This window comes from Enhydra lutris, unplaced genomic scaffold (assembly GCF_002288905.1).
Source record: "Enhydra lutris kenyoni isolate GAN:26980312 unplaced genomic scaffold, ASM228890v2 scaffoldscaffold34, whole genome shotgun sequence".
In the NCBI taxonomy this organism is placed as follows: domain Eukaryota; kingdom Metazoa; phylum Chordata; class Mammalia; order Carnivora; family Mustelidae; genus Enhydra; species Enhydra lutris.
Window position 1 is genome coordinate 24977231 of NW_019154118.1, and position 25545 is coordinate 25002775.

The 25545-nt window shown below is 46.2% G+C and overlaps 1 protein-coding gene across 1 annotated transcript in view; it reads right to left on the reverse strand.

Annotated features, from left to right (window-relative positions):
• LOC111153822 (cullin 5) overlaps positions 1 to 2241 on the reverse strand; it is an 89208-nt gene extending 86967 nt beyond the window's left edge. The window contains exon 1 of the mRNA XM_022513075.1: positions 1843 to 2241. Coding sequence (XP_022368783.1) covers positions 1843 to 1866 — 24 coding nt within the window. The 5' untranslated portion in view covers positions 1867 to 2241. The remainder of the gene's footprint in view (positions 1 to 1842) is intronic.
• Positions 2242 to 25545: the final 23304 nt, after the last annotated feature.

The window sequence follows — 25545 nt, forward strand, 5'->3', positions numbered from 1 at the left end:
TTTTTTTTTAAGATTTTATTTATTTATTTGACAGAGAGAGAGATCATTAAGTAAGCAGAGAGGCAGGCAGAGAGAGAGAGGAGGAAGCAGGCTCCCCACTGAGCAGAGAACCCGATGTGGGGCTCGATCCCAGGACCCTGAGATCATGACCTGAGCCAAAGGCAGAGGCTTTAACCCACTGAGCCACCCAGACGCCCCGCTTGTGAACTTTTTAACCTAAGTCCCAAATACCCATTGTCTATACACTCAAGCAGTTTTCTCATTCTCTAGGTGTGTGTTGTCTATACAGATTCACAATCCCATACAGTAAGCACACTACTATTTTACTGAAGTAGCTTAAAATGTGCACCTTCTCCAAACAATCTTTTGTAAGGTTTCACAGGGAGTGGAAAAAAGTGATTTGCTCTTTTCTGAAAGAATTCTTAGGGGAATAAGACCTTGCTTTACATCCAAGTAATCAAATCAAAAACAAAGAGAATCACAAACCCGATTATTTCTTAAACACACTTCAATGAGTAACAGCAGCTACTTCTCATGTAAACATGTGGGAAGCACGAACAGGAGTCTTCAGAAGGTAAACAAGTTTTCTGAGTCTATCAGAACTCTGCAATCCTGTTCTAAAAGAAGAGTAGGATGGCTTACTCCATTCCCATGAATTCGTTTTCTTCCAGAAACAGGATACGTGTATCCTGTACTAATTCAGTGCCAGTCACCGGTTTAAGCATTTTACATACACCGACACGACCTTAACAATGCTCCTACGAGATAGATGCTATTGATAACGCCGTATTATTGATAAGGAAAGCGGGGCACGGAGAAGTTAAGAAACTTGCCCAAAGTCACACAGCTTCTAAGCCGCAGACTGAGTTTCCTTCCAGGTTCCCCCCCCCTTTTTAAAAGAATATTTATTACCTCTTAGATTAGTAAAATTTGGTCCATATTTCATAAGACAGTCCCACCCGTTAGGCAGTTGTTATCGGTGATGTAAAGAAGACATACGCGAGGTTCCAGTATATTTCACCGTATTTTCCATTCTTTTCTATCATCCATGTGCCCTGTGTTCCTCCTTCTCCTCCCAACTTTCCGAGGGCAGGGGCTGCTGCCTCCGTCTCCCTCGCCATCCCACAGAACCAAAACTAACTTTAACCCTTGTCTTGGATCCCGTCCCTCTGCGGAGCTCGGGAATAAACGCTGGGAGCGCTTCCTCGGCAGTCGTGGGACTGCGTGCTGCCCCGGGGCTGCGGAGCATTTTCCCAAGGAAAAACAGGAGAAATAGGAACTCAGGAGCGCGAGGACAGGAGCGAAGGTGCAGCGCGCAGAAGCGGGAGGGCGCGAGCGGGGTGGAAGGCACCGCTTGCCGTCTGACCCGGAATTTCGTGCACACAAGACGGGGCCGAGGGAGATGAGGAGAAGAAGGCGGGGGTCAGGCGGGCCGTGGAGCCCGACTGGGCAGCATCTTCTCGGATTTCCCGTTCCTGTGTCTTGGACTCTGGCCGCCACGGAGACCCGGAGAGTGCCGCGGCCCCGGCGGGTCGGCGCACCGCAGCACCACGCGCCCGCCGCCCCGGGCCACGGCGGCTCCTCCGCCAGCCGCGCTCGCCGCCCGCCCTCGGCCGGGCCCTGCACACCCAGCGCCGGCGGGCGGGACGGACAGCCGGAGCCTCCCGACCCCAAGGCCACAGACCCGCGTTCCGGTCCTCGGCGGCCGCCTCCCCGGCCTCCCCCGCGGCGGACAACCCCCGAGCACTCCCACACCTGGCCGCCGAGCCCGAGCCGGGCCTCTCCCAAAACGCCAGAGCCGGCGGGCGCGGAGCCCGAGCCGCGCCGGACAGAGGGTCTTACCTTTAACAGATTAGACGTCGCCATGTTCCTGCAACTTCGCCTCTCGCGAGACGGCGCGAGATTTCGCTGCGCTCCGGGCCAGGCCACAGGCGGAGGCCCGGCTTCCCAGCAGGGCCGAGCGGCCCGCCGGCCCGCACCGGGAGTGTGCTGGGCGCCGCGGAGGCGTGCCCAAGGCGCTGACCTCGTCCCGGGCACCTGGAGCTTCCTCGCTCTTTCCCCCTACATGGTCACCGGAGCTTCCCCACACCAAAGAGCTCATGCACACGCTCGGGGAGTCGGCAGTGGCGGACGGGGAGGAGGTAGCGGGAGCCGACCTGTATTGGAAGAGGAAGCATCGACTCCGCGAGCCTCCCCACTCTTTCGGATTAGCCTTTGTGGTTGCACCCGCGGCGGCCACCGGCAACGAATTTAGCTCAGCTTAGGCCGGGCAGCTCAGGTTCCGTGGCCGCGTCACGTGACGCGGCGGGCGGGGGCGCGCTCGGGAGCGAGCGTGGGAGCCGGGACGCCTCGGTGGGTCGGGAGGCGGCGGAGAGGGCGGGAGCACGCCCTCTGCTGGCGGGACCAGATATTTTCCCTGGTCCCCCACGCCCCCACCCCCACGCCCACCCCAAATCCGGGGACCCGGTGTGCAGGGAGCGCCGGGATCCCGAAGGAGACGCTTGCGCCAGGTCGGCTGGGGTCCGGCCGCTCAGTCAGTAAGAACTGGCACATCGAAGGCGTCCAATAAGTGTTTGTTGAATGACTGCATGAATCAGTGGAGGCACAAAAGTGCTAACTATTAGTATTTCCAGCCCAGACTGCCTAGTGCTTAAATAATCCATGCAAGGTTGTCCAGGCAATGAATATTAATCTTGGTTTCCCTGAAGGCACATGATCCTAGAAGGTACTCACAGTAAACCCTCAAGCTTTAGCTCTTCAGACCACTAACCACTGCCAGGGGGTGGGGGGGACGCGGGGAGAGAGTATAACTCACAATAGAACCTACAGTGTACCTGGTGCTGTATGATGCGTGTGTAAAACAGTATTCATTCCTACATTCATAGTATTTTTTAAAAAGATTTTATTTGAGAAAGAGAAAGCATGGGGGGTGTCAGATGGGGAGGGAGAAGCGGACTTCCTGCTGAGCAGGGATTCCCAAGTGGGACTCCATCCCAGAACCCTGGGATCATGAACTGAGCCAAAGGCAGACGCTTAACACTCTAAGCCACCCAGGCGCCCTACATTCATAATATTTTAGAGGAAAAAATAATAAAACCTCTGGAGGAAAATGCAGCCAGGAAGGGGCATGAAGTTTGCAACTTTGCACAGAGTGTCCCCAGTAGGCCTCACTGAGAAGATGTCATGTGAGGAAACGCGGGAAGGAGAGAGGGGCAAGGCCAGCAGGCCTGTGAAGGAGCCTTCCAGCCCGGGGGTGGCAGGTTGTCCAGAGTGTGGGAAGAGCAGGGAGACGGTTGGTGTGTGGACAGCAGAAACAGGAAGGAGAACTCACTGAGATCATTCATTCAGGGCCTTGGGGACCACTATAATTAAGGACGGGGTGTCATTCTTGGGGAGATGGGCAATCACTGTGGGCTTCTGAGCAGAGGCCTGGCGTGATCAAACTCCCGTCTTCGCGTGCTCCCTCTCCTGTGTAAATAGTAAACAGAAGCAGAAGGGTAAGGAGCTTCCCTAATACCTCCTTAAATTGATACCACAGCCATGCGACCGAGGCGTCCCTGCTTTACAAATGATTTATTAGAGTGATCTAGGCATGGTTAAACGGTGGCTGTGTGATAGACGGAGGACTCAGCCACTGTGCCCACGGGTCCTGGCGGAGTGTTAGCAGAGGGCTGACTCCCAGTTAGCTGAGGTTATCTGGCTCGTAGAGTCATCTGGCCAGTGTCACTCAGCTGGGTGGGAGAAAAGGCCTCGTCCAGGACAAACTTGATGTAATTACAGTTCCGTTTTCCAGGGAAACTGGGTTTTCTCATCAAGTCCAGGCCAACCGCACTGCCTGATTGAAGATGTGAATTAATTACATTATGGTCAACCCAATGTAGCTTAAAAAAAGTAAAAGGACAAACTGATAAAGTAATTGCATTAATTAATGGCTGACACTGCTTAAGAATCCAATTAAGCATTTCATACTTGTTTGAGTGCCTATGATGTACGAGGCGCCGGAGATGTAGGGTTAAATGAGGCAGAGAAGACCCCCGTCATCTTGAAGCTTATCGTCTCATAAAGGAGCTGCATATTGTGTAGTTACACAAATCAAATGTTACTTAATTGGGGGCTCCTGGCTGGCTCAGTCGGGGGAGCATGCGACTCTTGATCTTGGGGTTGTGAGTTCAAGCCCCGAGTCTACTTTAAAAAAATCTTGCAAAAAAAGTCTTTTTAAAAGATTGCTTAATTGCAGTTGTGATAAATAGCATAAAGGAAAACTACACCGTGGACTTCGGAGCATATGGTAGGGAGGGAGACTAATACCGTAACTGCCATCATTCCCACACCCACAGCATGAACCCTAGGACGGCTCTCGAAAACTCAGCTGCAGACATCCCGATAACAGGATAATTCATCCTCCCCTCACTTGTCCCGGCCACAGGTGGAGAAGCTGTCCCCATGTTTCCCGTGAGCTCGTCTTACCTTGGACTCTACCACTTCTTTGTTACCTAGCGTTCCCTCCTTTTCACTGTCTTCCTCTTCCCATTTCGATTTGATAGCCCATCATTAGAGAAACGTTTGAATATTTTAAATGCTTAAATATTTCATTGATCTTAAAATAGAGATCCCAAGCACGTGGTACAAAATTCAGAATGTGCTAAAAGGAACACAGCTACAAGGAAGCCTCCTTTCCCTTTCTGGAGTCATGTGCTATATTGTGGTAGGTATGTGGGCTATTCAGGTGTATGCATTTGTCAGAATTCAACTGTGTGCACTTAAGGTTTTTCCATTGCATTTGAAAGGAAAAAAATAGTGAACAGTTTGAAATTTAGTTAATGATATTCATGCTGAAGACTTCAGGAGTAAGTGAAGTTATGTTTACAGTTTACTTTGAAATGTATCAAAGATAACATGGTTTGGGTGCCTAGGTGGCTCAGTCGGTTAAGCAACTTCCTTGGGCTCAGGTCATGATCTTGGTGTCCTGGGATCAAGCCCCACATGGGTCTCCCTGCTCAGCAGGGAGCCTGCTTTTCTCTCTCCCTCTGCCCCTCCCCCTTCTTGTGCTGTCTCTCTCTCTCTCTCTCTTTCTCTCTCATGCTCTCCCTTTCTCTCTCAAATAATTAAATAAAATCTTAAAAATATATATACATATAACATGGATTGATGGTTGCCTGGACAGGTTGACCAAGCAAGTATAGTAAAATGTTAATGACAGACTCTAGGTGGTAGATTTACTAGTGTTCAGTATGTGAAATATTTCAGCTTGTCTATATGTTTGAAATTTTTCATAATTAAATATTGGAGGAAGTGTTTTTTTCATCATACTCCCTTCCTCCACAGTCCCCCGGCCAACTCGTCCTCCCTCACACAGAGACAACCACAGTTACCAATTTTTTGTGAATCCCTAAGACATTCTGTGCCTGTGTAAGCCCTCATGGATGTATTCTTTTTTCTCTCCCCACAAATGATGGTGTACTGCTTATACTCTTACACTGCTTATACTTAGCTGTATGATATAACTTACTGAAAAATACATTCCTGCTTGTTTTCTTCATACTTCTTTTTTATTAATTTTTAAAGATGATTTACGTATTTATTTGTCAGAGAGAGAGAAAGGGAGAATGCACGAAAGTGAGAGAAGCAGAGGGGAGAGGCAGGCAGAGGGAGAAGCAGGCTCCCGACTGAGCAGGGAGCCCAATGCGGGATTCGATCCCAGGACACTGGAATCATGACCTGAGCTGAAGACAGACGCTTATCTGACTGAGCCATCCAGGGATCCCTTTTTTTTTTTTTTTCATACTTCTTAACAGACATTCAAACAATTATTGGCAGGCCCTAATGCATCCATTGCCCCCAGAGTGTTTAGGATTATTCCTTCAAAAATAGGATCTTACAAAAAAAAAAAAAAATAGGATCTTACAGTCCCTTTTAAACATAACAGTTATAGAGTCAAAACTTCTGATCATTAAGAAGCAAAAAACAAAAAGCTTCTGCACATAAAAACAATAGTATGTGAAGTTTAATCGATAAGCTGATTGATAAGAGAATTGGTGAAAACCTAGAAGGACACCAAGGTTTACAAGATATTGGACCAAGAGAGGGGAAGAGAAACAGACCCAAGAGGTGGGGGATGGCCATCGGGCTTCACAGATGTCTGTACAGCACCTGGAGAAAAAGAGTTCACCTCAAGAGCCTGCCCCACCGCTCAGCACCAGTAAGACCTGTGGGAGCCAACCCTAAGCCTAACCCAAACTTGAATCTAACCATAGCCCTATAACAATTTCTATTCTTATCCCTAAGCCAGAAGATCCTTCTTTGCTCTGCCAAGGAATGTCACACATTGCCAGTGCTGAGCCATCTGTTAGCTGTCTTTCTCAGGGAGGCTATGTCAGAGGGAGCTGCTGCCTTCGCCATAGAGTCGTCTGTACCTTCGGTCTGTGTCTAGCCCACGGCACTACTTAATATGGATGACTCCCTCTTCCATAGCCCCCAAACACTTCTAAGCTCCATGCCCACCTCCAGAAAGTGGGGCCCTGGACAAGACGGGTGGCTGGGGCGGAGGGAGAGGGGTGGGTAGAAATGAAAACCCTGCAGCTTCGTGAAACCAAGAACCATCCTGAGGTCTCTGCCTGTGGGACCAGGTCAGGAGCAGAATCTCCACAGCCCACTATATACATGTCACATAGTCACTTTTCTTGCAGATGTCTCCACCAACCTCGTCCCTTTCCCCGTCCATCAAACATAAGGAATCTAGTCACAACTTTGTGTAAACCTTTCCATCTTTTCCACGCCTACACCCAAGGAGCAAAACATCACCAGAGAAAAGCAACATTTTTGTCTAAACCCACAGACTCAGACCTCAGATGAGCACTGAACACTACCCAGTGGGCTCCAGTGGGCTCCTCTTCCACCCTGTTCCCTGGTACACCCATGCATGTCAGACACCCTTAGTGCGTTACCTCTGTCCATACCTCACGACAAACATAAGCGGCAGCTTTCTTTTCTTCCCGTGCCCCATCTTCAAACCGCCACCCCCCGTTTGCAGTTCGTGTCCCCGATCGCACTGCACTGGCCAGACCCTGCTGCCGCTCGGCACCTGAGCTCCGGCTTGTAATCTGTGTCCCACCCCAAGGACTCCCTTCTTCCAGAAGACTTCCCCTCTCCTGTAGTCAGGTGTTTCCTTCTCTCCTTTATCATTCCCGCCCCTATTAAAACAAACAAACAAAAAACCAAAAACCTGTTCCTCAGCATTTCTTCTTAAAAGAAAAGAAACCCTCCTGTGACTCTCTCGCCAGTTCCAATGGTCACTACCCTGATCTCACTGCTCCGCCCCTCTCAGACCCACCCGCCACCTTCCCTGTCCCGGAGCCCCTTCCTCACTTGGCCTCCATGACACCAAATTCTCCTACTTATTTCCGACTCCGTGGGTCTGTCTCTCTTGCCATGGCTAGCCCCTTCCTCTCCACTATACCTGCCTGGTTGTCGTCCTTCTGGGCTCTTCTCTGTATGCATCTTCTTTGCTGATCTCATCAAATCCCCTGGTGCTGAATATCGCCTATAATGCTGAGAACTTTCAAGTAGATCTTTCTAATAATTATCATATGATCTCACTCATGCGTTGAATTCAAGAAACCAGAGAATTATAAGGGAAGGGAGGAAAAAATAAAGATGAAATCAGAGAGGGAGACAAACCATAAGAGACTTTTAATCCTAGGAAACAAACAGAGTTGCTGGAGGAGACAGGGGTAGAGGGATGGGGCAACTGGGGGAGGCATTGTGGGGGGCACGTGATGTAATGAGCACTGGGTGTTATGTGAGACTGATGAATTGCTGACTTCTACCTCTGAAGCTAGTAATACTGAATTTCATTAAAAAATGTATATCTTGGGCGCCTGGGTGGCTCAGTGGGTTAAAGCCTCTGCCTTCGGCTCAGGTCATGGTCCCAGGGTCCTGGGATCGAGCCCCGCATCGGGCTCTCTGCTCAGCAGGGAGCCTGCTTCCCTTCCTCTCTGCCTGCCTCTCTGCCTACTTGTGATCTCTGTCTGTCAAATAAATAAATAAATAAATAAAAATCTTTAAAAAAAAATGTATATCTTGCCAGCTTTGAACCTCTCTCTTGGATTCTTGACTCATACATCCAAACCACCGCTGGCCATCTCCACTTCGGATCTCGTAAACATCTCAAGTATGACATGTTGATAGGATGAACTTTACCTGAGCCCTGTGCTCCCAGAACATGGTGGCGGTTTATCCCCCCAACATTTTGCTTTCCAGAGGTGGCTTCCTACAAAGAACCACCCTTCTCCATACAGCTTGAACTGTCCATTCTTCCTAACGATTCTCATAAAACTCATTTACTTGTGACAAGGCCAGACACAGACCCACAAAATTCTTATTCTTTGTCCCATAATGATAAGTTGACCTGTTTATACCCCTGCAACTAGCTAGACATAGAGACAAACTATGGCAGACTGGCTGAGACGCCCCCTGATTCATAAAAGCGGCCCAAGCTGTCAAATCACCCCGTGTACAACTTATCTACTCTTCCAGGCAAAACCGTCCTCTGGCACTCCAGTCTTGGGAGCTGGCGTGCACTCCCCAACGCCAGAACCCAAATAAGGTCAGTTTCCTTATTTGTCTGATGCCTTTTCCTTTGCCAACATGCAAATCAGAACTTCTGATTCTCGTCTCTGTTCTTTAACTGCCGTCTCCATACCTTTACCTGTGCCTCTCTCACCTCCCCAAGGCTTTACCCTCTCAGTGTAAAGCACTGTCCTCCACCCAGTTGCTATGGTCAAAACCCTCAGCATCCTTCTTCCTTCCTACTTTTCACCTGTACCCTACAATCAGTGTTTCAGCCCAATCTTCTGAAGTCTGGCCCTCAGCATGATCTGGGTCTGTTCATTTCACTCCACATCCACACTGTCACCTTTCACAAGCCACATTATGACAGTAGCAGAACCCACACCTCCTGAATCATGCGCTCTACAGATGTGGTGGGCTAGAACAGACAGAAGAACCAGTCACCACCAGCTATATTGCAAGGATTCCAATGATACATTAGAGAGCATGGATCCAATTTGGAGTGCTGAATGATTGTTTTTTTCAATAATGACTCTTTTTTAAAAAATATTTTATCTATTTATTTATTTGACAGAGAGATCACAAGTAGGCAGAGAGAGAGGGGGAAGCAGGCCCCCTGCTGAGCAGAGAGCCCGATGTGGGACTCGATCCCAGGACCCTGAGATCATGACCTGAGCCGAAGGCAGAGGCATAACCCATTGAGCCATCCAGGCACCCCAATAAGGACTCTTTTATTTAAGAATAACATCCTATATATTCTTTGTGAGAAAAATATTCATTGCTAGCTGTTTGCTCACTGGAGTATTTTTTAAAATTTATTTTATTTGACACAGAGAGCACAAGCAGGCGGAGCAGCAGGCAGAAAGAGAGGGAGAAGCAGGCTTCCCGCTGAGCAGAAAGCCCGAAACGGGGCTCGATCCCAGGACCCTGAGATAGTGACCTGACCCAAAGGCAAACCCTTAACCAACTGAGCCACCCAGGCGCCCCCACGTTTAAGTATTTTTATCCTCACTGAAATCCATTTTAACTCAGCAGAGAAAAGAAATTCACAAACATCTATTTGGCAGCTTTTTTTTTTTTAATAAAGATTTATTTATCTTTTTTGGCAGGGGGTGGTGGACAGAGAGGAGAGAACGACTCAAGCAGACGCCCTCCTGAGCGTGAAGCTCTACTCGGGGCTCAATCCTACAATTCTGAGATCAATACCTGAGCTGAAATCAAGAGTCAGGCCCTTAACAGACTGAGCCACACAGGAGCCTCTTGTTCAAAATATTCTTTAAACCACCTGCTAATTTAAGAAAAATTAAACGCCATGTTAAAACATACACCAGGGGAGTGGAAGTATAATCTCCTGTGAAGGAAGTATAATTCTTGTGAAGGAATCCACTGTCAAGAGTCTGCTTTGTTCTCCCGCTCTATGTTCTGTGTCTCCAGTAAAGAAAGGACACAGGAGTCTCCCCAGTACCTCGGATGTATCCCTTACATCAGAAAACCCTGGAGTGCACGATAAAAAGGCAGAACTCCGAGCTCCACCCTGCAAAGATCCTGACCGCAGAGATCAGTAGATAGTCCCAAATCTGCCTTTTCCCCCAGGCACGCACTTGGGGGTGGTTGTTACTGGCCCCATGGTTGAGAACACCAGGGTAGTAATTAAGAACAGGGTCCAGCCACTCATGAATAGTGAGACCCCGTGTGTACGAGTTAACCCAGCTGAGCCTTCGCTTACTTACCTGTAAAGCTGGGATAAAAGCAGCATCTGCAGGGGCCCGAGAGGCTCAGTCCATTAAGCATCTGCTTTTGGCTGCAGCCATGAACCCCGGGCTCCCAGCATCGAGTCCCGGGGTCAGACTCCCTGCTCAGCAGGAAGGAGTCTGCTTCTCCCTCCCTGCTCAGCAGGAAGGAGTCTGCTTCTCCCTCTGCCCTCCCCGCTCTTATGCTCTCTCTCTCTCATTCTCTCTCTCTCAAATAAATCAATAAAATCCTTTAAAAAATAGCATCTGCATCACAAAGGTTTCTTTCTCTTTCATGGAGTTATTTTAAAGATTCACTATGGGGGCGCCTGGGTGGCTCCAGCGGTTAAGCCTCTGACTCTTGGTTTCGGCTTAGGTCATGAACTCAGAGTTGTGGGATTGAATCCCGTGTTGGGCTCTCCGATCAGCAGAGTCTGCTTGTCCCTCTGCCTTTGCCCCTGCCCTGTTCACACGCGTGTGCAAACACACACAGCCTCTCTGTCAGATGAATAAAATCTTTAAGAAAAATTAAAGACTAAATATTAGGTATGATAAAGCACGTGAAGCAGGATGTACGGCACACGGAAGCACTGGCCACGTGGGACAATGAAAGCTGATGCACCCAACAGTCCACGTGGGCACCAAGCTCTTTACAAAGCTGAGCACTTGTAAAGCTGGAATCCTTCCCTCCCTGTGGAGAACTGAAGCATCATTCCAACTTTGCATCTGGCTGCTGTGAATGACCCGGGAGAAGGGAGAAAACAGTGATGCAGAGGATGGAAGGAACCATTGTCCTGATGAGGAGCAGACATGGCCTTGGCCAGGAGCAGGGACGGTCCCACCCAGTGGGGGAGGGGGACACCACGACACATAGACGGGCCGATGGGATTGAATGTTCTCTTCTTTTTTTTTTTTTTAAAGATTTTATTTATTTATTTGACAGAGGTCACAAGTAGGCAGAGAGGCAGGCAGAGAGAGGAGGAAGCAGGCTCCCTGCTGAGCAAAGAGCCCAATGGGGGGCTCGATCCCAGGACCCTGAGATCATGACCTGAGCAGAAGGCAGAGGCTTTAACCTGCTGAGCCACCCAGGCGCCCCGAATGTTCTCTTCTGACGGCTCTGCCGCTCGAGTTGGAAAGCTGACGTTGTGAGAAAAGAAGATGGGACGTTGTGATTGACGGTGGAGGGAGAGCCAAAAGGCTGAGGAAGTGCATCCGACTCCGAGGTGGCCCCAGAAATGCCCTTGAGACTCCTGGTCCCGGAATCTAGCTGAGACTGCTCGGCATAGTGAAGGAGACGGAGACTCGGCTGGGGAAGGTGATGTGCCCAAGGTCTCACAGTTCATGAGCCACGTTCAGGGCTCCGACTCAGGCAGTGAACAGGTATGGAAGGGGATGGAACCAGGGCTGGGGTTGTGCTGCGGGACGATGATGGAGGAAGGTGAGCGTACATGTGAAGGAGTGAGTGTGATGATTGACCATGGGGTTACAGCTGAAGCGGGAGGGTAGAGAACAGTGAAAGACAGAAGGACTGAAAAGACAGAAGGACCAAAGTACTGGGTGAGAGCCTAAGGATTGTTGGGGTCAAGACACAATAGGGGACTGAGTTGATAGGAGAGATACAAGGAGGCGGCAGGAGAGTGAAATGGAGCTCAGGCTGTTAGCAGTTGCAGGAGATGGTAGCTGAGGTTGGGTGGAGGACCGGATCCTGTGAGAGAGAGGAAGCTGGGGACCCGAGAAGCCAGGCATTCCTGATGCTTTGGGGATCCCAGACACATCCCTTCCCCCACTTCTGCTTTCAGCAGCAGCCACAGTGAGAGCGTTCCGGTCTCCCCCTGAGAGCCCCCACGTGAAGAGGACACCTCTCTTCTCTGCTTTCACTTCACGATCTTCTCCAAGCCCCCAGGAGCCTGCTGGGTTCACAGGCAAATGTACCAAGGATGGGGAAGATAACACTTCAAGGAGCAGCCCTCAGCCAGGAGGGTCAGAAGCCAGTGAGTAAGTGACCCAGATTCCCGTCAGATTTGTTTGTAGATGTTTGGTAGATAATGTTGGGGGGGCACTAAGGATGCTTCCCAGAGGTCTTAGCGGACTTGAGCCTCCCATGTTCATGGTAATGACCTTCATGCCACACCTTTGCAGAAGCTTTTCTGCCTTCCCTATCTTATTCTCCTTGCTCCCTAGTTCAAGATGACTGGATTATCTACCAAATACACCACCGGTATGTCAAGTCCTTGTTTCAGGAGAAAGCTTACAAAAACACCAGAGTATTAATAATCTTCTATGTTAATATTGAAATCACTAAGAATTATGACAGAAGTCATGCTGGAGAGAATGATAGAGTGTCAGGGCTTAAACTGATTAAGGATTGAGCAAGTATGACCTGGGGGGTCGATGTGTGATGGCGACAAGGAGGGTTAATGGATGGACAGCCCACTGACACCCGACTCAAAACTGAGTGCTTCCAGGAAAGAGGGGAGAGAAGGATTTGGAAATGGCAGTGGGAAGCAAAGACCAGCACACGAGCTCCAGGCCTGTGGTACTTCGACCATCTTGTGAGAGAAATGCAGGAGAAGCAGTGACGTCAGGGCTAAAGCAAGCTTCACCGAGAATAAGAAAGGAAAGAGAAGAGTTTGAGGATACAGAGGGTTTTACTGCCTGTCCAGAGGCTTGACTGTTGGGGGAAATGGGAGATGGAATCAGATGGGGGAAGTGCCGAGGGGTAAGCTAGGTGTTGGGACTTCTTGTGGACACAGGCCTAACAAGGCTAAGGGCATAATGAGATTGGCTTTAATAGTGTAAGAGCAGGGGACGCCTGGGTGGTTCAGTGGGTTAAAGCCTTTGCCTTCGGCTCGGGTCATGATCCCGGGGTCCTGGGATAGAGCCCCGCATCGGGCTCTCTGCTCAGCGGGGAGCCTGCTTCCTCCTCTCTCTCTGCCTGCCTCTCTGCCTACTTGTGATCTCTGTCTGTCAAATAAATAAATAAAATTTAAAAAAAATAGTGTAAGACCAGGTACGCGGGGGCAGGGGGGTGTCAGGCAGTAGGGCTGGGTGGGAATCTTGTCAGAAACACACAGAGTTCTAGCATCCCTTCCTCTCGGTTACAGTTGAAAGTGTGGAAGCTGGGGAAGGGCACTCCTAAGTCCAGAGGAATCTCGGGAATTCTCTCTCTCTTTAAAGATTTTTAAGTAACCTCTATACCCATTGAGGGACTTGAACTCACAACCCCGAGATCTAGAGTTGCACACTACATCAACTGAGCCAGCCAGGCGCCCCAGGAATTCTCTTGGTCCTTGTTAGGAGGAGCAGGGAACCTAGGGAGAAAGACAGGCTTAACCGAAGTACTGAGAATTCTGGGGAACACTTTTTTTTGGAAAATATTCTATTTATTTGTCAGAGAGAGTGAGCACAAGCAGGGGGAGTGGCAGGCAGAGGGGGAAGCAGGCTCCCTGCTAAGCAAGGAGCCTGTTGTAGGACTCGATCCCAGGACTCTGGGACCGTGACCTGAGTCAAAGGCAGACTCCCAGCCATCCCTGGGAAACAAATTTTATTTTTTTAATTTTAATTTTTTAAGATTTTATTTATTCATTTGAGAGAGAGAGAGAGTACACAAGCAGGGGAAGGAGCAGAGGGAGATGCTGACTCCACACTGAGCAGGGAGCCCCATGTGGGACTTGATCCCAGGACCCTGGGATAATGACCTAAGCTGCAGGCAGATGCCCAGTCAACTGAGCCACCCAGGCACTCCCTGGGGAACAAATATTAATAACTAGTTTGAGGCTTGTGTTTTCAAAGCGACTGATGGACTGTCACCTATTCTTTCCAGCTTCTTCATTAACAATTGCTAATCAACACCTGAAGCTTAGGCTTTAACTGTATTTTCTAAACAAGGATGAATTAAATAATATGGGACTTATGATATTCTATTTATATAATGGAAAATAATCCCCAAATCCTGAAAAATAGAAAAAGTATCTAAAGATGAAACATTGCAAAACAACACTGTGAGGCCCCAGAATTGTCAATTCTTGAAAAACCAATGATTGGGTATATGATTTCTGGAACAAATGGATATTTTAACCAACTTGTTGGGTTGACTAACTTGTATCCTTTGAACGTGCTTGGAGTCAAATTATCTTCCACCATATCAGCTAGTCTTGGTGGCTGACACTAGAGTCAAGTCTTCAGATTTGGGATTTAATGCTCCTTCTCGTCTGAAGGATGGTTTCACAGAAAAATAGCAACAGAAATATGCTCGAGGCACATATTGCTTGAATTGTGGGGTTGAACCTTCCCTTCTAGACCGGATTCTTCTTATCTTCTCCGAGGCTACCTCACCAGAGACTCAGACTCTACATCTTCTTTGCTCCCCATCACGTCTGTGGGTCTCTCCTTACTCTCAGGATACACCCTAACTCTTGACACGTAGGAGAGGACCTGTTAACTTTCGGATGAGTCTAAGTTCTCTGACGTTTCTGCTGGACTTGCTCGTTCCAGAGCCCAAGTCAACCTTATCCTCTTTCCCTTCCTGTCCCACTGAATAGTTCTCCAGCAGGTAGAAACTTGCCTTCTTGGAAAAAGAAGACAAGTCAGAGGATTTAGATCTGGGCATTCCTGCATGGTCCAGCGACCACTGTTGGATTTGCAGCCTCTGGGATGGGGAGTGATCAAAGCTCTCTCACGCGCTCCCCCTAGTGGTACATCAGTTAAATACAGGGGCAGGAGCTGCCGTCTGAGATGACATTGATTTGGGGCTTAAGGGGGATTTCAAAGAACCTGGAAAACACACACAGACACACACACACACACACACACACACACACACACAGACACGCTAATACTTCTAATACTTGTTTCATTATCTATAATTACACATACAATTATTCACTTTCCTAGTACCAGAAAAAACAAGCAACTTTATCTTGCCTAATTAGCACTAAGTGGAAGAAACAGAAATTAGCAGCTGTTGGCCAATTATAACATTTTATTCATGCTATCACTTGGAGACCTCCTCTAATTAGAACTTTATTTTAAAATTCTGTAATAGTAATTCTACTCAAGCTACTATCATTCAAAAGCCTTATCCAATTTATTTTTAAATTCTTTGTTTAGACAGTTTACAAGATAAGGATGAATTATGAAAATAATATCTTAGTAATAGAATTTACAGACTTTCTACGTGAAACTCAATTTCCTAACTGAATTAAACTTGAAGTAAACTGGCAGAGTATTTTTCTGTGCCAAAGGAATCTAGTCATTGGAGCGCAAAGGATATGTCTGCTTTAGTTTGCTTAATAAACTACTTACAACTTATGAAATTAAAAGATCCCAGGCTTCACAAGATTAGGCAACAAAGTCATATCAACATATTTTTTAAGTTTATTTATTTTAGTAACCTCTACACCCAACGTGGAGCTCGAACTCACAACTCTGAGATCAAGAATCTCAGGCTCCAATGACTGAGCCAGCCAGGGGCCCCCGTGTCACATCAACATCAAAACTACAGTTTTGCCACTTTGTCCACCAACCTCCGCTTCTCCCCGCCATGTGCTTTACTTTTTCTTTTCTTTTTTTTTTTTTTTTTTTACGATTTTATTTATTTATTTGACAGAGAGAGACACAACGAGAGAGGGGACACAAGCAGGGGGAGTGGGAGAGGGAGGGAGAAGCAACCAGGCTTCCTGCCAAGCAGGGAGCCCGATGCACAGCTCGATTCCAGTACCCCGAGATTGCGACCTGAGCTTAAGGCAGACACTTAATATCCGAGCCACCCACGTGCCCCTGCTTTACTTTTTCAACGCCGGGTTTCTTTTATTTTTTCAGAACACTTTTTTTAACATAAGAAATTTCACAAAAGTAGGGGCACTTGGGTGACTCTGTCGGATAAGCATCTGCCTTCGGCTCAGGTCATGATCCCATGGTCATGGGATCAAGGCCTACGTTGCGCTCCCGGCTCTACAGGGAGCCTGCTTCTCCCTCTGCCCATCCTCCCACTCATTCTCTCAATCTCCTTCTCAAATAATAAGTAGATAAAATTAAAAAAAAGAAATTTCACAAAAGTAAAAAAATACCACAGTGGAACCCCATATGCCTACAGTATTAGATTCATATGGCTGCTGTAACAAATTACCCTAAATTTAGTTGCTTAAAACAATACAGATTTATTCCCTTATGGTTCTGGAGGCTAAAAGTCCAAAATCAAGGTGTCAGCAGGGCTGCATTTCTTCTGAAGTTTCCAGGAAGGAATCTGGTCCTTGCCTTTCCTGTCTACTAGCAGCTGCCTGCCTTCTGTGCTGTTGGCTCCCTCCTCCGCCTAGCCAAGACATCTCTCTCTCTCTTTGACTCTGCTTGCCTCCACAGGCACAAGGCTGTCGTCTTTTTTGGTTTTGACCCTCTTGCCTCCCTCTTACAAAGACTCTTATGATTACATGGGGCTCACCTGGAAAATCCCAGATCACCTTCCCACTAATCCAGATCTGTAACACCTGTAACATTCCTTTTCACCCTGGAGATCAGAACACGGACATCTTTGGGGGCAGCCCGTTATTTTGTCTTCCGTCCACATCAACCATTCACAATCATTCTTGTCCCACACATACTTCCAATCTATTATTTTGAAGCAAATTCCAGATAGCCTGCCATCAACATCTTAGTATGCGTCTGTAAAAGGTAAGGGTTCCATCTAAAAACAAGACAGTAAACCGATATTGCACTAAAAAAAAAAAATCAACACATCTTGATATCATTATTTAATATTCAGTTTCCCCTGATGGTTACTTCTTCCTTACTGAATCAACACAACCCATTCGGTTGACGCTCTAGTTTGTAAGCTTCTGAGATGCCCCACCCTGATCTTCCTTCTGTTAGGTCCGTTGTTAAACAAAACGAGACTGAGACAAAGTAAAAGTTATTTAAAGCTTTATTTTATGATAAGTATTAGAAATCAGATTGATCAGCCAGGGGAACGAGACTGAAACAAAGTTAAAGTTATGCAAAGCTCTATTCTGTGCCAAGTATTAGAAGTCAGACTGACCGGCCAGGGCCATCTCCGAAGAGAGCGACCCCTCCCCATCTTACAGACTACCTTTTATAGAGCAAAAGTTTGGCCACACATAGGTGGCCAATGAGATTGTAGTCATGTTAGGTCACACGCAGGTGGCCAATTGAATTACAATTTACCCTACAGTAGCTGTTTGACCTAACCTAATACTCTGGTCAGAATTGGTGTTCAAGGTTGGCGCCCAAATGGCGGGGTTTACATTCTTTGGTGGTTAGGGAAAAAGTATGTGTGTTTCTTACTGATTGGATGTCTCCACCTGGCCCGACTCGTCCTTGTATTCTGGGCTCTGTTATTAGGAACTAGCTGACCATATTTTACTGGTTTCCCAGACTTGTTTCTAAGTAAGTTTCTCAGGGGGGTGGGCCCCGGGGGAGGTGGCAGGGTCAGTTTAAGTTTTACTGCACAAACGACAAAATGGCTTTTAACCAAGATGGAGTCGCTCCGGCTAAATAGGTCCTTACGCCTTCCATGAAAGGCGCGTTGTCCCAGCTCTTCTGCCTGCTGGCAATGTTCTGACTGCATCAGCTATAGGGAACCCCTTCACCCAAGGCCACGCCTCTTCTGGGAGGCCCAGCTCCTACAACTTCTCAACAAAGAGAATAAAAGTCCGGGCCATCTCCACCTAACTCTGTCTTCAGAGTCAGCTTCCTGGAACATCCGTCCTGGGACAGTGGTCACCGGAAGGAGGGTTCCATAGACAAGCAGCTAAAATGGGGTTTTAGAACTGAATAATTTCCTACTATTATGATGAGGACCCCACCCATCACAGATCATTCCCACTTTGTCTAGTGGTGAATTATTTGATAAAGGCTGGAAGGAAAGCCGCCATTAGCTGTGCACTCTACCAGGTGTCTGAGTAATAGAGATTAACTATAAGAAGGTTATGGTTGTAACTATGAGCACAAGGGTGTTGGGTGGCTGTCGCCAAGTACAAGAAAACGATGATGACAGTCTGAGAGCATGAATTGCTGCTTGCGGACTACCTGTGAAATTCAGAAGGTGTCCCTGAGAGTTCACACAGAGGCTGTCATCTCCGACAGCGGGAGGGTAGGGTACGCCAGCACCAGGCCCCGGACTTACTCATCAGAGTAGCCGAGCTCCAGAGAGAGTTCAACGACCTACAGGGCAGGTCTTCCACGCCAAGGTCAGGGCCCTGATTGAAAAAGAAGGGGGCCCTGACACATGGACTGAGGGCATCTTGTCCTCAGCCATGATGACCTAGAATCTTGTCTTGAATCATCAGACTTCTCTGAGACCTTTGAGCCAGACAGCCCACCCCTCACCACTAAGAACCAGTACTTCTCCCTCAGCTTGTTGATAATGCAGAGGTGTTTGTCTTGTTTTGTTTTCACACAAGGCAACATGTGCTTCTCCTCCAGACCTGAACCAGGGTTAGGTCACAATGCAACCCAGTCAGGAGTGTGGGGAGCCAGATAAGGGAGAAAAGAGACTACATTCCCAAAGGAACTGTAAGACTGCACTTAGGGGCGGGCACGGGCTGGGGGGCTGAGCAGTCTACTGGCTTCTGGACATGCTTGAGCAACAGGACACAGGGTTGGATAAGGAAAATTTTACTGATTTGGGAGACTTTTCATGGGATCTTGGACCTCTGGCAAGAACCTGAGGAAATGGTGCCAACTTTCTCTTAGGACGCCCTCCAGAAACAGAGAAGTCATGTCACACTAAGAAGTTGGAATACTAGAACTGCTGGGACTGATCGTAGAAGAAAGGGTTAGAATACTCAGAGAGCTTGCCCAAGTGAAACTGTAGAATTTGTGAGGGTTGGTGACCAGCTGCACGCTGAGACACTCTCTCCAAATTAGAGAACAGACAGTTGCATCTTCCCGTGAAGAAGGAAGTACAAAGGCTGGTGGACCTCAAGTCCTGAAGACAACTTGGTCCCCAGCAGAGAATAGTGCTCCCACCCCTACTCCACGTTTGCAGAAGAGGAAAGGGCTCCATAGTGGGTCCAAACTACAGAGCAAGTGGCCCTACCACTTGGACCAAAAATCACCAGACCTTCCACCGTTAGTGGTCAGGAAAGACATTGCAGAGTCTATGGTGAGACCAGTGGGAGAATCACAAGTAGCCATTCCAGTTCCTGATCAAAGTCATCCGGTCGATAGCAGAGAATTGCGTGCCTTTTTATTTTATCATTATTTTATATATTTTTTAAAAGATTGTATTTATTCGTTGAAGAGAGAGAGAGAATCTCAAGCCAACTCCCCATTGAGCATGGAGTGGCACATGGGACGCGATCTCACAATCCATGAGATCGTAACCTGAGCCCAAACCACTAGTAGGTTGTAACTGACTGAGCCATGGGTGCCGCTCTGTGTCTTTTTATTTTAATTTTAAAAAATATCTTTATTTATTTGACAGAGAGAGAGAGGGAGATCACAAGTAGACAGAGAGGCAGGCAGAGAGCAAGGGGGAAGCAGGTTCCCTGCTGAGCAGATAGCCTGATTCGGGGCTCGATCCCAGGACCCTGAGATCATGGCCTGAGCTGAAGGTAGAGGCTTAACCCACTGAGCCACCCAGGCACCCCTCCATGCCTTTTTAAAAACAGCTCTGGCATAAAGCTGGGCACTGGTAGAGGTGAAGAGCCAGACCATGAAGCACCAAGTGTCTACACACCCATGACTCGCCTTCATGAGCTGGATTCCTTCAGATGCGTCAAGCACAATAACACTCCTTTATAAGATAGATGTTCTCCTGGGTGTGGTCTTGGGGATCCCCTAGGCAGGGACCAACCAGTCACCCACTGCAGGGTAATTATACTGAACCTTTTCCATCTTGGAAGCGTCAAGATGTTTAACTGACTGAGCCACCCAGGGGCCCCAGAAATATGAGTTTTTTCTTACAGTCATTTGAACTCATTGATTTAAAAATATTTAATGCTCTTTTACTCCACTATTTTTCATTTTGATGCTCATATTGTCCCAGCTTTAGCCTTTCCAGGTTTGCTTCTATGTTCTTTTGGTGTGTCTGTAGTATTCTTGGGTCGCTTCCTTGCCTTCTGGTGTGACAAGATGTACGGGCTCATTGTGTTCAGTTCTGGCCCCAGACTGAGAAGCAGCCATTTCACCAAAGAGCCCTGGTGCCTTTTATTTTGAAGGGGAAATAGTAATTAGAGACCACAGTCTGGGTACTGATGGGCATGGGAGGGGCTTGGAGTAATTGGGCTAGTCATTCTGAAACTGTGTTTTAAAACTTCAGTAAATGATTCAGGGTGACTGGCTGGCGTGGTCAGTGCAGCATGTGATTTTTAAAAAAAGATTTTATTTATTTATTTGAGAGAGAGTGATGGAGAGAGAGAGAGAGAGAGAGAGAGCGTGAGCCCAGCGGGGAGAGACAGAGGGAAAGGGACAAGCAGACTCCCCACTGAGCAGGGAGCCCAATGTGGGGCTTGAACCCAGGACCCCAGGATCACCACCTGAGCAGAAGGCAGGCGCTCAACTGACTGAACCACCCAGGCGCCCCTAGCATGCGACTCTCGATCTGGAAATCGTGAGTTCGAGCCCCACGTGGGGGTGCAGAAAATTACTTAAAATCTTAAACCAGGGGCGCCTGGGTGGCTCAGTGGGTTAGGGCCTCTGCCTTCGGCTCAGGTCGTGATCCCAGGGTCCTGGGATGGAGCCCTGCATCGGGCTCTCTGCTCGGCGCGGAGCCTGCTTCCCACTCTCTCTCTGCCTGCCTCTCTGCCTACTTGTCATCTCTGTCTGTCAAATAAATAAATAAAAATCTTAAAAAAAAAAAAGATTTAAAAATTAAAAAAAAAAAAAGTCTTAAACCAGCGGGGCCTGGCTGGCTTCGTTGGTTAAACATCCGACTTTTGATCTCAGCTCAGGTCTTGATCTCAGGGGTGAGTTTGAGCCCCATGCTGGGCTCTGTGCGGGGCTTGGAGCCTACTTAAAAAACTAAACTAAACTAAATTAATTAAAAACTTCAACAAATAAAAGTGTGGCATTTGCTCAACAATAGACAATGAGTGGAACTGAAGTCTGGAAACAGATTCTACACAGATACAGAGAGCTAAACTATAGATAAGTAAATCTTTTGTGATAAAGACATTAATTCAAATGTTTGGAGAAAGGAATGCATGACATTAGAACAATGGACTATTCAGGAAAAATTCCTATGTCACACCATGTACAAATAAATTCTGATATAAAAGTGTAAACATAAACATTGGGGAGGGTATATGCTATGGTGAGTGCTGTGAAGTGTGTAAACCTGGTGATTCACAGATTTGTACCCCTGGGGCTAATAATACATTATATGTTTAAAAAAAATTTTTAAATTTAAAAAAAGTGTAAACATAAAAAGCAAAATGTATGACACTGTTTTAGAATTTGGGGCTAGGGAAGAAGTTCCTAATCAAGACATAAATCCTAGGGGCCCCTGCGTGGCTCAGTCAGTTAAGCACCTGCCTTTGGCTCGGGTCATGATCTTGGGGTCCTGGGATCAAGCCCCAGATCAAACTCCCTGCTCAGCACGGAGTCTGCTTCTCTCTCTCTCTCTCTCTCTGCCTGTGCTTTCTCTGTCAAATACATAAATTTTTTTAAAAAGACATAAATCCTAGAAGATATGAAGAAAAATAAAAACATTACAACAAAAGAAAACATACAAAGGCTATTCCTGGCTGTAAGAGAATAATCTCAACACACAAAACAAAGCACTTCTGTCCATATTATAGAAAATGGTCCTTAAAAAAATCATTAAGAAAAATTCTAATAATCCAATTGAAAATTGGAAAAGGATATTGAGAGAATTCACCAAAGAAATACAAATGATCAATAAATGTATGGATGCAACTCAGACTCAGAACAGAAAAATGCAAATTAACAAGAATACTTTTTAAAAAAAATAAGTAAAATAAAATGAAAATATGCTTGCCCATCATTTGTCAGTATATCAAAATTTTGCCATTATTTGGTACTGATGAAGGATCTGAGGAAACAAATGTTCTTATAAACTCTTCTTTGAAAAATCACTGGCCTATTCTTTTTTTTTTTTTAAGATTTTATTTATTTATTTGACAGAGAGAGATCACAAGTAGCAGAGAGGCAGGCAGAGAGAGAGAGAGAGAGGGAAGCAGGCTCCCTGCTGAGCAGAGAGCCCGATGCGGGACTCGATCCCAGGACCCTGAGATCATGACCTGAGCCGAAGGCAGCGGCTTAACCCACTGAGCCACCCAGGCACCCTGGCCTATTCTTTTTAAAGGAAATTGGCAAGATCCATTAAAAATATGTGCAAATTGGGGTGCCTGGGTGGCTCAGTGGGTTAAGCCTCTGCCTTCGGCTCAGGTTATGGTCTCAGGGTCCTGGGATCGAGCACCGCATCGGGCTCTCTGCTCAGCAAGGAACCTGCTTCCCCTCTCTCTCTGCCTGCCTCTGTGTCTACTTGTGTTCCCTGTCAAATAAATAAATAAAATGTTTAAAAAAAAAAAAAAGATGTGCAATGACCTCTGAACCAGCACACTTCTGGGAATATATCAGACAAAATTTCTCACACATTTTCCCCAAAAATATGTTCACTAATATGTTTATTGCAACATTATTTATAGTAGCAAAAAACTGGAAACAATCTAAGCATCTATTATCAAGAGTGGTTCAATAAATCGTATTTCCCACAATATATGACATTCTATGAAGCTATCAAAATCAGTCTGTATCAAAATGGAAGAGCTTTCCAAGACCCTATCATGTGCAAAAAAGCAAGTTACAGAGCAATGTTATAACTGATCTCATTTGTGGGGTCGCTTACCCATCATGTGTGTATTTTATGTACAAATACATAGGAAAAAGACATGAAAGATAAATATAAAATTGTGAACAGTGATTGTCTCTTAAGGGAAATGGAATTGGAGAGGGTAAAAGGAAATTTTCACTTTCCACTTTATATCTCTATTGTTAGATTTTTTTCTGTTTTACAACATGGTTGCATTATTACAAAGAGGCAACAGATTAAATATTGTAATAATCATTTTTCAGGTGATGGGTGTAATGGTGATTTTCCTGTCTTCTATTTTTCTTTCCTTTTTTTTTTTTTTAAGATTTTATTAATTTATTTTAGAGAAAGAGAGAAAGCTTGAGCGGGGGGAGGGGTAGAGGGAGAGTGACAAGCAGACTCCTCACTGAGCACCGAGCTTGACATGGGAATCAATCCCACTACCCTGAGAGCAGGACCCGAGCTGAAACCAAGAAGTGGAAGCTTACTGGACTGAGCCACCTAGGTGCCCCTCTTTTATTTTCTCTATTGCCCAAATGTGGTACAGTGAACTAATACTGTTTACACAGTGGGGATTCTTTTATTAAAATAGTGGTACTGGGTGTCTGGCTGCCTCAGTTGGTAGAGCATGCAACTCTTGACCTAAGAGTTGCGGGTTCAAGCCCCACATTGGGCACAGAGCTAACTATAAAAATAAAAAGATAAATAAGGATACTACCTTAAAAACATGCCAACTGAAGGAAGCCAGTCACAAAAGGTGACATATTATTTGATTCCCTTTATATAAAATGTCCAGTATAGGCAAATAGAGACACAAAGTAGATTCAGTGGTTGTTTAAGACTCAGGTGGTGTGAGTTGGGACGGGTGTTGGGAGCGAGAGCTAAAGGGTGTTGGGTTTCCTTTTTGAGGTGACAAAAATGTTCTAAAATTGATTATGGTGATGGTTGCACATTTTGGAGTATCTGAAAAACCATCTAATTATACATCTTTAATGGGTGAATTGTGCAGTACGTGAATTCTATGTCAGTAAAGCTATTTCCAAAATACCTTTAAGAAAAAACAAAACAGTGCTACAGAGAATAATTTTATACATAACGAAGAAGCCCAATCCTTTTTGGCCCAGGTTCCTTACCGCACCGGGCACACGCACTAACTCTTCTGGTGATGACTGTTTCTAGCATCTCGGTTGAGACACGATGGCCACACTCATTTGATCACCTGTCCGTTGGGTGAGATGCTGTCGGGGAACGTCAGCCGTCCCCAATAACTGTATCATCTTCCGCTTGTCCTGCTAAAGTGCTCTCCCCTGATTCTAAGAATCAGACCATTACAGAGAGTCATGACCCTTGGCAGTGATCTGTACGACTGCCATTATCAACAATTAATTTCTGGCGCATCATGGGGATTAAAACTGGCTTCTCAGCAATTCGGTGGTTGTAAGACTACTAACAACAAAAATAAAAGGTGACATTTACTGAGTACTTACTACGTGCCAAGTGTGGTAAGTATTTCACACGTGTAACTGGTTATCTGTGCAGAAGCTATGAAATCTTTTTCTGTGTGATTAGCTCGACTCAAAACTTGATGAGCTCTGGCTATGTGCAAGGCTGAAGTATGAAAAAGATGAAATAAGGACAGAAAAGTCTCAAATTCTGTGTTACCTTTTAAGGTATAATTAAAGACCATGATCCTTTTTTGAAATTCTGAAACCCAAGAAGCTCTGAAAATCTCCAATGCTCTTGAAAACTCATTTGGTAGCAAAAAAGTCTGATCTCAATTGAGGACAGGTTATTTACAGACAGGTTATTCATGTGTTTTGCTGTATATATATAAATGATTGATTATGGGGTTCTGCCCCACACTCGGCCAGGGTATTCTGTAATATATATGGGATTTCAGATCTCATTCTTATTTGCATTTCATTTGCAAACACACACACACACACACACACACACATTTAATTACATTAAATCTTTGCTTCTGTTTTGAAAGAACCACTAAAGACGAGTAATGTAATAGTCCTGGGACAACCAAGTTCTCATTCTCATTCTTTTTATTCATTATTTAAAATCAAATAACACTAATAACACACTTCGAAAAAATGTAGACCATGTCTTTCTTCCATTGGCTGTCATTCTAAAAAAAAAAAAAACAGGCAAGAGATGATTGTAGCCAAACCAGTTTGTTTCTCTGTGGAATGTAGAAATTTAAACTATGTATATGGAATCCACATTTAATAGGAATTATTCAACATAATAATCATTGATTACTAGTCACTAAAGAGCACACCGATAAGACAATGTTTTAGGCACTATTTAAAAAAGACAAATTTTCCAGAGAGTAACAACAAGGAGCACTCATTTAAAATATAATCTTCAAAAGTTTTCTTTTCTCTTCATTTATTCTCTACCATCGTAATGCGTAGTAAGTGAATCACAGTCTGCAATGATTGTTAC